The 18,014-nt window shown below is 43.2% G+C and overlaps 1 protein-coding gene across 4 annotated transcripts in view; it reads left to right on the top strand.

Moving 5' to 3' along the window:
- Positions 1–18,014, top strand: part of cps1 (carbamoyl-phosphate synthase 1, mitochondrial) — a 269,036-nt gene that overhangs the window by 69,397 nt on the left and 181,625 nt on the right. For all 4 annotated transcript variants that reach the window (XM_039755356.1, XM_039755359.1, XM_039755355.1 and 1 more), the window contains exons 15-18: positions 4,919–5,076; positions 12,742–12,870; positions 13,069–13,213; positions 15,674–15,884. In XM_039755356.1, the coding sequence (XP_039611290.1) occupies positions 4,919–5,076; positions 12,742–12,870; positions 13,069–13,213; positions 15,674–15,884 (643 nt within the window). The remainder of the gene's footprint in view (positions 1–4,918; positions 5,077–12,741; positions 12,871–13,068; positions 13,214–15,673; positions 15,885–18,014) is intronic.

Here is an 18,014-nt window from a genome sequence, read left to right as displayed (position 1 = left end):
ACTGCTACCTGCATAGATGTTGTTGAAGACAAAGCAAGGCTACGGCTTTTTCCCCTCTTCCAATTAACGTTTGACTTTTACAGAAGTCGGGCAGTCCTAGTGAGGTATTATAAAGGGGTTAAGGACCACCGTAGTGTGCTACTGCTAATATCTCAATGGCTGAAAGTCCAAAGTGTTAGTGTGTCAGAGAGATGATGAGCAGCGTTGTTCATGACAGCACTCATGATGGTTCCAGTGTAGGGTACAGTTAACGTTAAAGAGACATTTCAGACAATGCATACTGCGAACTTTGTGGCCTCATTTTTGGGAGAAGCTTGACTGAGCCTCTGTGTGCAAAACCAGGTCCATAAAGACATGGAGGAACTCAAGTGGCCTGCACTGAGCCTTGACATCAACCCTACTGAACCTACCTACTGGTGGTCAACTCTAACATCAGTACGTGATCTCACAAGTGGTCATTTGGCTGACTGGGCACAAACTCCCACAGACACACTGAAAAGTCTTGTGGAAAGAAGAATGGAGTCTGTTATATGGGGTCTAACTTTATATTAATGGTCATGGTTTGGGAACAGGATGACTTGGTAGTCCCAGTCCCAGGGAGGTACTATGCAGGTGTATAGCTGTTGGTATGAAGAAGCCACCCATAGCATTCCTTGACACATTTCTGCTGAATGATTCATTGTCCGGAAGTCCTCAGTGTTGTTGTGTCAGAGAGAGGATGTGCAGCATTGTTCATAACATTCTCAAATTCACCATATCTGATTCAGGGTCACAGGGACTGGAGACTGTCCTGACAGTATTGGGTACAAAGCAGGAAATAACCCTGGATGGTGTGCCATTCTTCTGGGCTCAAACCAGTTCAGTTTGGTTGATAGTTGCTGTAGACCAGAGTCTACCCTGGTAGCACTGGGTCCAAGAAGGATAATGACCTAGAATGACATGTTTGTTCATCACAGGGCCCACTAAAGCTCACACCCGATGATACGGGGCCAATCAGCAGTCGACCTGAGATATGGACGTTTAGGGTTGTGCATAGAAAACTGGAGTACCTTGAAGAAAACCCACAAAGACAAGGGGAGAACACGCAAACTCCATGACTAGTGGTGGTTCTACATTAAATTGCTCCCCGGGCGAGACTCCCTCCCGGCAAAAAAAATAAATAACATGACAAAACTACACATTTTGTACACAGCACACATTTTATTGTAGTAATTCCGTCATTCCATAACAGACCAATTTTTGCAAAAATAAATAAATAAATAAACTGCTCATAACTTAATTATATTCTGTACAAACCAATATTATTTAAGAAAAAATATTTTAAATTATTAAGAATAATATACAAATAAAATATAGAATAAATCACACTAAAGAAAATTAAATTATTTCACTGCAGAACAGAAAACACAAACTGAAACTAAAATCTGACATTTCTGGCCTTTCTAGATGCAAAGTCATCAATGATGGCATCATATGAGATATGCTCTCCTACTGAATGATTAATGCTTATGACAGCAAGGCCAGTGAGCTGTTCCTGAGACATGGTTGACCTCAGGTATGTCTTGATTAACTTCAGTTTGGAAAAGCTCCTCTCTGCTTGAGCCACAGTCACAGGCAGGGTAAGTGCAATCCTGAGAGCAGTCCAAAAGTTGGGGTAGACCTCAGATAGATCCTTATCGTGCATGAAAGTGATAAGCTCAAGGAGGCTCATGGTTTTTGATGGCAGGTGAGGGAAGTTCTTGATTTCCTGCAAAAGCTCTCTACTGTCCAAATCAGAATGCCCTTCGAAGTGCAGTGTGGTACCTAGTGCATTGCACTGCTCTGCCAGCTCCTCATCTGCAAGACTAGGGAAATTTGTCAAAACCCCAAATTTGTTTTCCACATTTTCCAATGTGGTAAATCTCTCTCTGTGATGGCTGACAGGGCTGCATCAAGAACAACATTGAAGAATCCAATCTCCAACTTCCTAAGGGCATCACTGAAAGGCTCATCATGTGATTCATATGAGAAGTGGCGCTTTGTGGACCTCAGCCTTTTTTGTTTCAAAACAGCTTCCACATTCATTTCTTCACAAATGTCTTTGGCCGCCATCTGTGCAGTCACAAAGCAACTTGCCCTGTAGCTCTGGAGACCTTGCTCAGTCTTCTTCAAAAGATTCACAGCTAGGTCGACATGCATATTTGGAGACTGCATGAGTTTGCTGACATGCTGTATTGCAGATAGCATGTCATACCAAACAACCGTGCAGATGCTGAAGCGGTACGACCCCACCTCCTCAGACAAAGACTGGGCCTCAGCCTTTATAGCAGGGTCTTTGGTGTTGTCTCTCACCTCAATTAAAGCCTCTCTCACGGCAGCTCCGTGGTACCTCGTGGGCTCAACGCTCTTGACCTTGCTCTCCCACCTTGTTTCTGCCCACATCTTTAAGGTGATGCTCACATGGTTCTTCAGAATGGACCATCTTTGGGAGGAGGCTGAAAATAATGTGTAAAGCTTTTGCAGCACACCAAAATAGCTCATAGCATCCACAGATCCCTTAGCAGCATCACACACAACTAAATTTAATGTATGCGCCCCAGATGGCACAAACAGAGCTCTGGGATTCTTTTCTAAGAGCCTGGCTTGAACTCCCTTATTTTTGCCCTTCATGTTTGCCCCGTTGTCATATGATTGTCTTCTGCAGTTGTCAAAAGGAATTCCCAACTCCTCAAGTCTTGTCAGGATCATGGATGCCAAGTGCTGCCCTGTGGACTCCTCTGCCTTCAAAAATCCCATAAAATGTTCCCTGATATGGGGCTTCTCCATCAGTGACACCACTCTAATGACCACTGACAACTGTTCTATGTGGCTTATATCTGGAGTGCAGTCCAGAATTATTGAAAAAAACTTTGCCTGCTTGATGTCATCCACTATATCAGATATGATTTTGCTGCTTAACAAATCAATCAGCTCATTCTGCACATGATGCCCTAGGTAGCTGTTGTGACTTGCTGTTCCTCTTTCGACACGGTTAAGGTGATCTTTCATAATGGGATCAAACTTGGCCATAAGTTCGACCTCTTTGAGAAAATTCCCATTTGATGGTGCGAACAGTGTTTCTGTGGGTCCCCTTAGAGCCAAATTTCGAACCGCCAGTGACTGTACAATAGCAGTGAGACGTGTCAGCACTGCTCTCCATCTCACCCTCTCAGCCTCAAGTAGTGCCTCCTCCTGCTTATCAATAGTTTGTCCACTTCTTAACCTCACTGCCAGTTCCTTCCATGCTTTCATGCAATTGAGATGTTCTGGACTGTTTTCATGTGATGTGAGGTGAGTGCTCGCATGTTTCCAATTTGCCATTCCTGAAAATGTTAAATGAATGTTCCTCTTGGAAAACAATTTGCAGCAGAAGCAAAAGAGGCTGTTGTTCTTCATGGAATATATCAGCCAACTTCTTGCCATCTTTTCACCACTATGGAAATAATGGAATTGAAAAAATAAATAATAACTGTACTTGCAACAGTTTTGTTGCAAAGCATAATTTTGTGGTTAAATTTAATTAGATCTCATGTTGTATACACTGCTGAAAAAACAATAGAACCCTGCCCAAATATAACAGAAAATGTAATGGATTTAATGGTTATAATGGGAATTGTATTGGTTTTAATGGTAAGTATAACAGTGTCTGCTGGTATATGATGGATTCTATTGGTGGGTGGGATGGTAAATCCTATTGGAAAAGTGCCCAAAACACACTACAATAAGGAATTTTGTAATAGTTTCACTGGAAAAAAGTTAATGGTTCACAATGGTATTTAATAGAAACCATTAGAATTTCTGTGATGGTTTGTATATTAGGCTTTTACTGTGTTTTTTTTTTAGCAAGGTAAGCATAGCATGCATCATAAGCAAGAAGGCTAACAAAGTAAGAGTTAACGTTATACCACTAATTAACACAATGACATGAATACCTTAATCATACAGAGAGAATATTGTTGCATACCTTTATCTTTTGCCCGTTTCTCCTCATCATCTTTTCTTTTTTTCCTAAATTGGGCACTTGACAGCTTTGGCCTTTTTCTCTCCATCGCTGTGTTTACTAAGTAATCGGCAATCAACAGATTTCCCATCATCCCCCAACGCTGTCACTCACGACCAGAAGTCAAGACTAAACCAATTCACCTCCACATCATAATCGTTTTTTATTACCTATTTTTATTAGCCGTTTCACACAATTAAATAAATAAGTAAAAATGTGCCAATTATTGGTCTGTGTTTAAAATATTTTGAATGAAATGTGTGTTATTTGTAAGAAAGTCAGGTGTCACTGACATAGTTTAGCCCCCCTCCTTGTCCGCTTCATTTGGGAGAGGTGAACTGTACTCTGCGCCTCCTCCCCCCCACCGCTCCTTCATCCCCTCTCCTCTCCGCTTGCTCAGCTTCTGTGCGGCTCCTTCAGCAGCAGGGCGGCGCAGGTATCATAGATAATAGAAAACCGCTTAGCGGCACAGATGATTTTTTTTTTCCTCCAAGTTCGTGTGCCGCCCCCCACGTGTCATGAAAAAATGCCGCCCCGTTCACCCATGCCTAAAACCACCACTGTCCATGACAAAGACCTGAGATTTGTACCTTGAACTTTAGATCCCTGTGGTAGTCACCATGTATTTTTTCATATTATAACATTCTCAAACCCACTTCATCCAATCCAGGGTCACAGGGACTGGAGACTATCCCAGCAGCATAGGGTAAAAGGCAGGAAACAAAGGTGCCGTAGTTCCACTTTATAACAAAACAACATTCCCAATCCAATTCAGTTCAGGGTGGCTGGGGGAAGAATGTATGGGCGGATATCCACATGTGGCACAAGGGTAAGATGCCAACACCGACTTGGCCTGTTCATTTTAATGAGACAGCTCCCTCTTTGATTGCCTTAATATAGGAGTGGAACTCTTTAAAAGTGGGATCCTGCATCGATATGGGGTTCAAGTCCTGGGAACGCCAATCGAGTCCATTATTGCCACAGAAGATCGACAGGTCTTTGCTAACAAGCTGAAGGAGATCGAGGAGAAGATCGCACCGAGCATCGCCGTTGAGTCGGTAAGGTTGAAGCCATTATTGAAAACATCCTCCGTGACCGCTGTATACTGACAAGACCTCCCTGTTGTGAATGTTGCCTTTATAACCACCAGGGGGCGCCACCGAGTCCCAAACCAAAGACGCATGTTTCTTGGATAAAATCAAGATCAGTTAACTCTTTTAGGGTGGATGTCGACTTTTGTCGAAACAAGGAGTTGAGGGCGGATGTCAACTAAAGTCAACATCGAGGAGCAGAGGGCGATAAAAGCAGTAAACATTGATAAAACTCACTGCTACGTTAAAGCTACGTTATAGGACGACCGTTGGACTCGTTGACTTGACCTCGGATCCCTACATGTGCGTGAGTAGCGTAGAGTAAACAGTGTCTAGAATGGCCGCGACATCGGGCGAGAGAGCGAAGCCCATGCACAAAGCGAAATCTTCCGTGCATATTATATTTTTTTTTTTGCGTATTATCGCTGAATCGGACTCTGATTTATAGAACTTCGATTTTGATGCAAGTGATCTGCAAAGCAAAATATTCCATGCATATTATTTATTTATTTATGCATATTATTGATGAATCGGACTCTGACTTATCGACCTCTGATTTTTGAGTGATCCGAAGATCGAAAACGAAAGTCGGGTACCCGCATCGGCTGAACGTGCAGCTGACGCACCTACGGTAACATTTGCCTTGGAGGACTACACAGGCATCGATCCGTGGGGGGCACGCAGGCTACTGGACTTCACCAGAGGACACGGCGTGCTAGCAGACACTACGGATTACCAGCCACTCGACTACTTCAAGCTGTTTTTGTTTTGTTTTTTTCCAGAAAATGCCTTTCGGCTTATACGTGACAAGTCAAACAGTTATGTAGTAAGTATGTGAACTTACATACCGTAGAGGCTCACGGGACATTTGTCGTAAATAAGCATTTTATGTTGATTTATGTGGGAAACCTTTGCTTTGTGTGCTTTTTAAAAAAAACTGAGTTTTCTGGAAAAATATTCAGCCCTGGGACAAAAGGAAAAAAAAATAATTAGCCGTAAAAGAGTTAAATGAACTATAAATCAAACCAGTTCTTCCTCCTTTCTTTCTACTGCTGAGTGTTGCCTCCGGTGCCACACCATATTCTCCTGGTTGAACTTTCCGGGTCGTATAGAAACTAACGAAGTCCTCCCCTCACAGCGCCCCCTATCGGCACCCAGGGACTCAGAAAGGGTTGCATTTCTGGACTCCAACTCCCAAGCACCCCTGCAGGTGCCTCAGCTGGGCTGCCACAAGACGACTACTGCCACCTATTGTATGGGGGATTGAATTGCTGCCAACTTCCGGGCTTCCGCTGGTCTAAACACTATTTCCTTCTGGTTGGGCACAAAGTTTGTTTCTTTGTTTGACTGACCAACTTGTTTGTCTTTCCGTTCTGGCCTCCTGTCCGGGTAGGAAACTTTTCTCCTTCCCGGTTGGGATGCCCTCTACACCATGCAGTTTTTAGTCCATCCAAACTGAGGTTAAAGATGGATGTTACTATTTATGATATGGGCAGTCATATGGCAGAAGGGTCAAAGGTCTCCTCTTGGCTGACCAACTCATCTGTCTTTCCATTCTGGCCTCCTGTCCGGGTAAGAAACTACCCTCCTTCCCGGGCCGGGGTGCCTATTCTCCTTCTACACCATGCAGTTTTTATTCCATCCAAACTAAAGTTAAAGATGGATGTTACTATTTATGATATTCATATGGCAGAAGGGCCAAAGGTCACCTCCAAACCTTCTAACAGATCTGCAATCCAGTGCCAAAGACTTAATGGGTAAATGTTTAAATGCCAGCTGTCACATGTGATGTTCATGCCATAGAAAATGCGGTATTGACCTTCTGGTATCTAATTGATTTCAAATGGAAGAAAAACAGATGTTTCGAAAAAAATGATAGACTCATACTTAATGTTAACATTTTCAGTTCTGTCTCCCCACATCTATCAAACGTGCTTAATGCAGACCAGAAGTTTTCTCTGGGTACAAGGCTGCAACCAATGCCAGATGGGGCATGGTCCATCTCATGGCACATTCACTTGTACGAAGACAGTTTAAAATTGTTAATCAGTTTTGCGCAAATATCATTGGGGATGTGAGGAGAAGACCAGAATTCAAAGGCGAACGGTCCACTCAGACAGAGGACGATCTTGAAACCTCCACAGAGAGAGAGTGGCTGAGCGAGGGGACACCTTATAAAAAGCAAATGTATCTTATGTAAGAGACGGCCGGGACGCCCCGAATATGGAAGGATGTGGGAAGGCAGCTTTTTTTTAGGTTCACTGCCTCCCCCAAGACGCAAGAGGGCAGCAACCCTGGTTTACAGCTGTGCCCCGGATTCCCACAGGGCACCCTGGGACTTGGAGTTCGGTATCTCAGCCCTGTTGGGTGCCGTGGGTGCTACCAGGGGGTGCTGGGAATATACAGGAGCCATGGGAGACAAGGTTTTCAGCCAACCACGTGAGAGGAATCCCAGAAGTATTTCCGGGTTGGCCAATATGAAAGGACCGGACTGACTTCACAGGGTGGAAGGTGGACAATGTTTGCTGCGAAGTGTGGAGGAGAAAAGAAAAGAAAAGAAAAGAAAAAGAAGGAAAAAGAGAGAAAAAGAGAACAATTGTGGGCTGTATTGCCTGTTTACCTGTGGCTGTGGTGCTAGAGAGCATTGTAAAGAGTCTAACAAAAATGAACGCACTCTTGGTGCCATTAACTTATGTCCTCACTGTCTGTCTGATTGAGGAGCAACAGTGCCCTCTAGTGTTCACACTTGTTAATACAAAATGTCTGAGGAGATCGGTAAGACCACAAATGACTCCGACAGAGGAGTGCTGGATACCAAAGAGGATTTCTCCACCACTCAGATCTGCTGATGAATGGCGTCTGGTGATGTCACTTCTATGTGGCATCAAATCTCAATCCAGATGGTAGCTCCTGGACGGTGGAATGAGCTGCCCACCTCCATTCAAAAACCTCCCTCATTGTGTTGAATCAGCACTTGAAGGCTCTCATTTGTTGAATTTCTCCCTCTTAGGCTTTGTAGATCTTGCCGTTGTAACTCCTCTTACATTTTGCTTTGCGTTTTTCACTTGCGGTGCTCAATTTTGTTCCCCTTTTCCTGTCACTCTTTGTTCCCAAACAGTCCTCTGGACTGACATTTACTTGATTATGTTGACCTCTTTTTGTAAGTAGCCATAAAACCGTGACATCATTCAATCTCAGACGTGGCCTCCTACTCCATTACTGCTTTACATGTCCTACTCTGATGGACGGCAAGTTCTTATCCTAGTCAGCATGTTAGTGCATTTTTTTGGACTCTGACTTGGAAACTCCTGGATATTCACGTCCTGCACAGCTTTGTCTTCATGCTTGGGGTCGTCGTCTTCCTAGAAGACAAATCTTCTGCCAACATTGCAGGCTTCTTGCGGACTCCATCAGGTTTTTCTCCAGCGTTCATTTTCTCCTCACAAGCCTTCCAAGGCCTGCTGCAGAGGAGCATCCCCACAGCCTGATGCTACCTCCACCATACCTGACGGTGGGGAATGGCGTGTTTTTGATAAAACGCTATATAAAAAAAAAAAAAAAAGAACTCAATTTTGGATTCATCAGACAAACAATGAGCTCTGTGTATCTGAGTACCACCAATTTATGTAGCCAAATGCATTTCAATTGAAAGTCTTGCTCACGCGATTCTCAGAACCGGGAGTCTAATGAGGCGGTTGATTGTGTAGGGGCCTCCGATGACAGACTGTGGTATACAAATCGCCCCCAGAGGCTTCCTGGAATGCGCCATTGCTTCCTCGTCAGTTTCGTTCCAGTCTTCAGTGTGTGAAGCAGGCAATGCAAAATGGCGATGTGATTTTTATTTCTATTGACAAGCACGCAAGCGAGCCGGGCTGAGGGGTGACGATCAAGGTCATACCGGTTTAGACTCACCCTGGTTTAAAGGTGTGTGGCGTCTGAGCCAGTGTGCCCCAGTGAGGGTCTGAGATTGCATCCATGGCTGATTTCTGCTTTGCATACAGAAATGTTGATGGAGCTTTCAGCTCCCTGTTGCTGTTGCACCCTCAATAATGTCATGTCATGTTTCAGCTAGGGGGTTTCTCACCTGGCTGGGGTTCAAAGTCTTCTTTCATGCTCATGCTGCTTTTGTTGATTATGTGCACTATTCTTCATTTTTGATTCCATCTATAAGCTTTCTGTGTTTTGCTCCCTGTGTTTTGTGGGTGGTACTTCAGGAGGCGGGGCCACCTGCCAATCACTGCCAGGAACGGCCCCCAGCTGTATAAATCTCCCACAGCTCTTGGTGGGTCATTTTCAATGCGCTTAGCAGTTTTGGTGAGTTTCTCTGTTTCTACTGTACTAGGGTGTTGTACCGTGTTAGCCATTTTGAACGTAGTGAGAATTATAGCAAAATGACCCCTTTTATCGGCTGACTAAAAAGATTACAATATGCAAGCTTTTGTGGCAACTCAGGCCCCATTTTCAGGCGAGATGTAATCTGTTTCTACTGTGCTTTTTGATATTGTCATAGACGGCCAGGACCCTTACCTGGCTGGGATGTTTCTATAGTGTCACAGGGCATGATATCCCCCCCATCCCCCGGATCACTAGGTGAGAGCCCCACTGGGGTTGCTATGGTGCCACCGATTCCCACAGAGCTTCATGGGATTTGGAGTTCGCAATAAGATGCTGCAGATGTTCTATCAGACGGTTGTGGCGAGCACCCTCTTCTACGCGGTGGTGTGCTGGGGAGGCAGCACAAAGAAGAAGGACGCCTCACGCCTGGACAAACTGGTGAGGAAGGCAGGCTCTATTGTAGGCACGGAGCTGGACAGTTTGACATCCGTGGCAGAGCGACGGGCACTGAGCAGACTCCTGTCAATCATGGAGAATCCACTGAACAGGATCATCTCCAGACAGAGGAGCAGCTTCAGCGACAGACAGACTGAGGAGACCCCACACTATGCAACTCTTCAGTTCCACCCGGGGGGGTTAAACGTTAACATTTATACAAAGTTATTATCTGTTATACCTGCATTGTTATCACGGTTTAATTTAATATTGTTCTTTATCAGTATCCTGCTGCTGGAGTATGGGAATTTCCCCTTGGGATTAATAAAATATCTATCTATCTATCTATCTATCTATCTATCTATCTATCTATCTATCTATCTATCTATCTATACATGAATTTCAATGTAGTTGAATAAGAAAGTATATGAATTATAATTTGTGTGATCAATCGATTGGATCTGTAAAAGAGGACAAGACGAAGATAACGATTTGGGGTGACTCTGTGTTATATATATAAACGTCTGCTTGTGGAAGTGTGTGCCTGTCTGTCCGTCTTGGAAGTAAGAGGTGGAGTCAGGGTCAGGGCTCCGCCTCCAATGAAACAGAAACTCGCTTAGCCGCTAATAACATAAGCCAGGTGAGCACGTCAGCAAAACGAATCCTCCTGGGAGAGAGACGCCCAGAGTAATTCCTTTCAATTACCTGACATCTCTACATTTCAATTTTTTTTCTGACGATTTCAATAGTTTTTAGGACCCCGGGCTTTTTATATCGGTTGATTACACAGCTAGTATAGTATAAAGGTGAAATAATAAATGCAGCATTTCAGCAAACCAAAGGACATCCATAAGGCTGCGGGTCTCAGAACAGACTATCCAAGATGGCCACATTTCCGATTAAATGCCAACCAGCCTGGGAGAGGCGGGTCCAAATGAAAGGACTCCAGGAAGTGATGTCAGAGGTTGTGAGGTTGTCAATCATTCAGGTGTTCTTAGCGGTGTCTGTGTGTCATCGTCTGGCAGCCAAAGGAATCCTTGAGACAGCAGTCCCCTCCACTTGGATCGAATAGCAGGCTTCGCGTTGGTCTCCAGCGAGTCACAGTAAGTCACACTAGTGACTGCAGGACCCCTCGTCATGTGGTGTTCGACAATAACTCAGGGGTACCTTTTATTCTGCTGGAATACAGGCAGGTGGCGTAAGTGCATTGAGAAGGGTGGAGACTCCATGGAGAAGCGACAGCATCAGTTTTGTGAAGGTTCACTCCATTTTCTGACAAATCCCATTTTCTAACTTTAGCTTCACCCCGTCCTCGTAATAAGTGCTGCTATCCTAGAGCGGCAGCTAAGAAAAAATAAAGAAATGACCCGGGGGTGCGAGTGACCAACTCTACATCCCTACTAAACCACCACAAGCACAGAAGCAGACCAGCGGAAGCTAAAATTGAGTTACAAGAGAAATGTTATTATCCAGTAGAATAAGGAATTGGACGCAGCAAGCAAACCCCTGTGTACATAATACTGCGCCGCAGCGCATTTATACACAAATACACGAAACAAAAGCAGTCAGCAACACACACCACTAATACACAAATATGAAAAACACATTTTTGAAACCTCATCTGTTATTTTTTTTTTGTTGTTCTTTATTTCACCTTATACAATTTCTCATATTATTCTCACATTTTCACATACCCCTTGGGGTCAGAGTGCAGGGTCAGCCATTGTACAGCACTCCTTGATCAATTGCTGGTTAAGGGCCTTGCTTAAGAGCCCAGCAGAGTAGGATCTCTTTTGGCAGTGACAGGGATTCGAACCGGCAACCTTCGGGATACCAACGTAGATCCTTAGCCTCAGAGCCACCACTCCACCGTTATGGCGAAGGGTGCACTGAGCCGTACCTCCTGTTCTGGGAAGCATAATCCAACACCAGCTCATTACGCTGGCCCATCATGTCCACTCCCGAATGGCTTCACCTCACTCATAAGAAAAGAAAAATGACCATTACTTTGACCAATGACCTTTTCCAGCGAGTTGAGTAGCCTTCCCTCTTGTCGTTTTGGTGGCGTCTGCTCCTCCTTTGGCTCTGGTGCTCTCTTCTCCTCCTCCTTCACCAGATTTACATATGGTTGGCTCCTCCCCTTACAGTTTGCTTGCCACACCCAAGCCACTCCCTTCCCCATGATCCTTTGGGCCAGCCTTGCACATTCAGCCATTCCATCATTAACAGGTCCAGAGACCTGCCAGTGACACCCACACGTATCCATGACAACCGTTACACGCTGATATCCACTTCATGTTTGCCTCGGGGCCAAAGTGCAGTAAAAATGTTTGCCATCATTCAGGTGGGACGTAACACTGAGGTCCTGACTCTTTGTGGTCATTAAAAGATCCCTGGGCATCTTTCAAAAAGAGAGTAGGTTTTTTTATCCCCCGATGTCCCAGGTACCTGCGGTGGGCTGGCGCCCTGCCCAGGATTTGTTCCTGCCTTGCACCCTGCGTTAGCTGGTATTGGCTCCAGCAGACAACCGTGACCCTGTGTTAGGATATTGTGGGTTGGACGATGACTGACTGACAGTCCCGGGTATGGCCTTGTCCATTCTGGTCCCCCTAATCGTCACCATGTCTCTAATTGGCTGTCTCTCTCACCCAATCACCACCTTACAGATGATGAGTGCCTGGCGCAATAATGGCTGCCGTCGCATCATTGAGGTGGATGCTACACATTGGTGGCGGTGAAAGTGGTTCCCTCCTGTTTATGAAAAGCGCTTTGAGTAACAAGGGACACACTTTATAAATGTAATTTATTATTATTATTATTACTATTATTATTATCATTACTATTTATTGTCCTTCTGCACAGGTGGAGGAGGCCCTTAGTGCAGCAAAGAAGATTGGCTATCCTGTCATGGTGCGCTCAGCCTACGCCCTTGGTGGACTCGGGTCGGGTCTTTGTGCCGATGCAAAAAGGTTGGAGGAGACCGCCAAGAAGGTAAGTGCATCACGTAGATGTAAGCAGATCCTAGATCTTTGTCTATATTTTGTTGTAACTCCTTCCAACTCGCAAATTCGCCAAGTTAGACGATGTAGGCAGGGTGTAAAACTCAGGTGTGTTTGGTGACTAAGTGTCCTGTGCTTTGAAGAGAAATAATATATGGCTGCTGTTGTTTGTTTCTTTAAAAATTATTAGGCTCTGGCAATGACCAGTCAGATTCTCGTGGAGCAATCCCTTCTAGGATGGAAAGAGGTGGAGTATGAAGTTGTACGAGACGTGGCTGACAACTGTGTTACTGTCTGCAATATGGAGAACTTTGACCCCCTGGGAATCCACACAGGTAAGCAGCAGTCAGGAAAGTGGCAGCCTGGTGGCCTTCTCTGCTATGCAGGCTGTTTATCACAAGATGCCAGCTTTGGGAAAGTCCATTTCATGTTCCTTTACTTGTTTCGAGATGTGTGATGAAAGTAACGATAGATAGGTAGACTCTATAACCATGATGTAGCCTGAAACAACAGACCCGATGACACCCAACACATTCACAGGTTCAAAATAAAGGATTTTTAATCTACCCACTACTTTGTACAATGAAGCACAGCCAATGACCACACAAACAAAGAAACTCTGTCCTCTCCTTCTGCCTCCAGTTGAATGTTGCCTGCTGCCTCTTGACTCTATTTTCCCTTTTATACTTTACTATAAACAGCTCCCAGTGACCCAGCATGGCTTGTGGGGAGCACTTCATGGCTGTTTGAGAACCAGGGTATTCCTCCCATGACAGTGCCCTCTTGCAGCATCCAGGGTCCCTGACAGGGATGCACTTCCTGACTCCAGTTCCCATGATTTTCCATCTCCAGTGGACTCCTGCCACCTAACATACAGAGGATGGAATTGTTCCTGACCTTTGACTTCTGCTTGTCCATTACTGAGCACATTCCATCTTGTCCAAAGGTCATGCTGTCATCCAGCTGGGATGCCCAACCGTCCTCCATGGCACATAGATAGATAGATAGATACTCATTTTAGTGTAGTTGGATAGATAGATACTTTGTAGAAAGCAATGAAAGGCACTATATAATAGATAGATAGATAGATATTCATTTTAGTGTAGTTGGCAGGATAGATAGAAACTCATTTTAGTGTAGTTGGCAGGATAGATAGATAGATAAATAGATAGAAAGCAATGCAAGGCACTATATAATAGATAGATAGATATTCATTTTAGTGTAGTTGGCAAGATAGATAGATAGATATTCATTTTAGTGTAGTTGGCAGGATAGATAGATAGATAAATAGATAGAAAGCAATGAAAGGCACTATATAATAGATAGATAGATAGATATTTATTTTACTGTAGTTGGCAAGATAGATAGATATTTTAGCGTAGTTGGCAGGATCAGATAGATACTCATTTTAGTGTAGTTGTCAAAATAGATAGATACTCATTTTAGTGCAGTTGGCAGGATAGAAAGCAATGAAAGGCACTATATAATAGATAGATATTCATTTTAGTGTAGTTGGCAAGATAGATAGATACTCATTTTAGTGTGGTTGGCAGGATAGATAGATATATCCGCATAGATGGCAGGATTAGATAGATAGATAGATAGATAGATAGATAGATAGATAGATAGATAGATACTCATTTTAGTGCAGTTGGCAGGATAGATAGAAAGATACTCATTTTAGTGTAGTTGGTAGGATAGATAGATATTTTAGCTTAGTTGGCAGGATTAGATAGATATGGCCAAATGTTTGTGACCATCATCTGTAATGGCTTCAGAAGGTATTCTCATCTCTTCACTATCTGCACACTTTAATGTGTTGGAGATTTCGTTTTTTAGAGGCTTCATGTTCCATTAATCCGCACTCAACAATCCATAATGACAAAGTGAAAACATGTTTTCAGATAGGCTGGTAAATTTATTAAAACATCATAAACTGAAATCTGTCATTCCCAGAAGGATTCAGACCCTTTGCTTTGACACTCCAGAGTTTACCCAGGTGCCTCCTGCTTACTTTCGTCATCCTTGAGATGTTTCCAGGACATGCTTGGACTCCACCTGTGGCAGAGTGAATTGGTTGGACATCATTTAGAAAGTCTCACATGTTCGTGTGTAGAGATGTTTCACAATTCTCACTGATTGTCAGGACAAAAACCCAGCCATGATGTCCAAGGAACTCACTGTAGACTTCCACAATCAAGTTGTGGTGAGGTGAAGATCGAGGCCATGCTGATAAGCCCATTTCTAAAGCATTGAGTGTTCCCAGGAATGGAAACAACAGGATGGCTTCTAGAGGTGGCTGTCCTACCAAATAGACCGGAGAAAAGAAGGGCCTCGGTCAGGGAGGTGACCAAGTGTTCAACTATCCCTCTAACAGAGCTTCAGAAGTCCTCTACTAACCTGTCAAAAGGACGACCATCTCTGTGCCTGCACTCAGTGAAGAGTGCCGTACAAAAATCAACTGAATTGATTTGATGTACAAAAAGAAGAAACTTCAACGTTACTCTGTCACATAATGTGCCCCATTGTGGCCATGAACTTGGAATGTAAAGATGAGGCTACCAGCTTCATCCCCATGTGACCCAGACTGAATTATTAATCTGCCATTGCTCACATTGCAGAATTACACAAGCAGTTATGAGTGAATTTGTCATTTGTAATTGCTGCCATTTTCTTCCACAGTAACGTCTGATCTTTCTCTCTCTAGAAGCTGAGAACTCTCGATTGTCTGATGAAGGTGCCAGGTTCTTATCTTTGTTCATTTTGTGGGTTTTTTTTTTTTTTCTTTCTCCCAGGTGACTCCATTGTTGTGGCCCCCAGCCAGACACTTTCTAACGAGGAGTACCACATGCTGCGTGAAACGGCAATTAAAGTGGTGCGCCACCTGGGCATTGTGGGCGAGTGCAACATCCAGTATGCCCTGCACCCTTCCTCACTAGAATATCGCATCATTGAAGTCAATGCCCGCTTGTCTCGGAGTTCTGCTCTCGCTTCGAAAGCCACTGGGTAAGACCTGCTGCCTGGCACCAGTGTGGGTCCTGTTTGTTGTAAAAGGAAGCAAGTATTTAATCAATTATAATCCTCCCAAAATAATATGAATTATACAACGCCAAAATGAGGAACATTTCAATATATCAAAAATGATGTAGTAGGCTAGCCACCTACAAAGGGGTCATCATGGCTTAAAGTGGCACTAGCATGGCACAAGACAGGGGATGACTTCTGCAGGGATAATCAAAGAAAGAAAGAAAGAAAGAAAGGAAAGAAAGAAAGAAGCCAACAATGGTGCCTCTGCCTTCCATTGTAAGTGAATGGAAGTCCCATTTATAATTGTGCCCAAGGTAGGACTCCTCCAAACACACCAGTGATCTTGTGTACAATGAAGGCAGGCAGGCCAGAACATCTATTTATTTGGCTGATGCCTTTATCAAAAGTGACTAACACCATTAATGATATAATTGACCTACAACCTCAGGGTCTGAAGTCCAAAGCCTTAACCACTAAGTCACACTGCCTGCCAGAAGATGGCATGTGTTGAGTCTGGACCTTAACAACAGATTAGGGACGACGGGCACAGTGGCATTGTGCTGTAAAATAGATACGTAAGCAAAGAGAAAAGACACCACATAATAGATAGACATTAAAAGCATTATATAATGAAATGGAAAGGTACAAAGCAATAGGCACATCCTATGTACATAAAAGATAGAAAAATAGATATAAAAGGCACTATATAATGATAAGAAATGCACTAAGCCATAGACAGTTCCTATCTACCTAACAGATAGATAAAGAGAAATGAAAGACACTATATAACAGAGATGAAAAACACTATATAAGAGACAGACCATTCCTGTCTATAAGAGACAGTTATGAAGAGCACTATATAGAAGAGAGATATAAAAGGCACTATATAAGAGATAAACAGATCTGAAAGGTGCTATATGAGAGAAAAGTAGATAGACCTGAAAGGAACTGTAAGAGAGAGATTGGAATGGCATTATATTATAGATAGATAGATAAATAGATAGGCAAGGCACTATATAATATATAGATAGATATGAAAGGCACTATATAATAGATATGAAAGGCACTATATAATAGATAGATAGATAGATATGAAAGACACTATATGATAGATAGATATGAAAGGCACTATATAATAGATAGATAGGTGGATTGGAGGCCCTATATAAGAGATAAACAGATCTGAAAGGTGCTATATAGCAGATAGACAGCTAGATATTTAGGTAGATGGATTTGAAAGGCACTAGGAGAGAAACTGAAAGGGTGTTGTATTATACATAGGTAGACATGAAAGGCATAATACTATACAATATATTGAAATAAAAGGCACTATATTATATACAGTACTAGCTGTCCCCAGTATCTCCTCTAGTTAAGCAGAGGTGAAGTCCTCTCCAAAACATGGCCAGAGGTAGAGAGACTCGAACAGAGGCTGGCATGTGTGTGAGGAGGACCCAGCCAGGCTCCCCACTCCTGACGTCATGCTTCCCTCTCCCCTTGGCCCGCAGACTCTGCCTTAGATTAGCGCGAGAATATCGCTCCTGCGAGTGAACTATGATACTTAGCGTGATGAGAGAAATCGCAAAATAAACCGGAATGTTCAAGCACATTCTAGAGAAAAACCCGATCTAAATCTGTTAAGTAGTTCTCTTGTGAAAAGTGGACAGACAGACAGACAGCCAGAAAGACAGTTGTTGAATTTTACATATATATATATATAATGTGTATATATATATATATATAGATGTATACAAACATTTGATCGATGGGTATGAAAGCACTATGTAATAAAATGAAAAATAGAGAGATAATAAAGGCACTACATAACAGACAGAAAAGGCACAATACATTAGATTTCATAATATAGATAGTATATAACTACACTGTAGACAATTTACACTTCTAGATGGATGTGAAAGGCACTATATAATAAAATGATGTGTAGAGAAACACTAAAGACACCCAATAACAGATGACTAAGAAAGGCACTGTATGACAGATATGAAAGATTCTACATAATAAATAAATACAAAAGGCAGCATTTAATATTTACTGTAGATCTGAAAATCCTTCTGTATTAGACAGACACAGTAGATTTGAAAGGCGCTG

Source organism: Polypterus senegalus, chromosome 6 (genome assembly GCF_016835505.1).
Source record: "Polypterus senegalus isolate Bchr_013 chromosome 6, ASM1683550v1, whole genome shotgun sequence".
In the NCBI taxonomy this organism is placed as follows: Eukaryota; Metazoa; Chordata; class Cladistia; order Polypteriformes; family Polypteridae; genus Polypterus; species Polypterus senegalus.
Note: the sequence above shows the minus strand (reverse complement) of the source record. Positions and strands in the feature narration are given on the sequence as shown.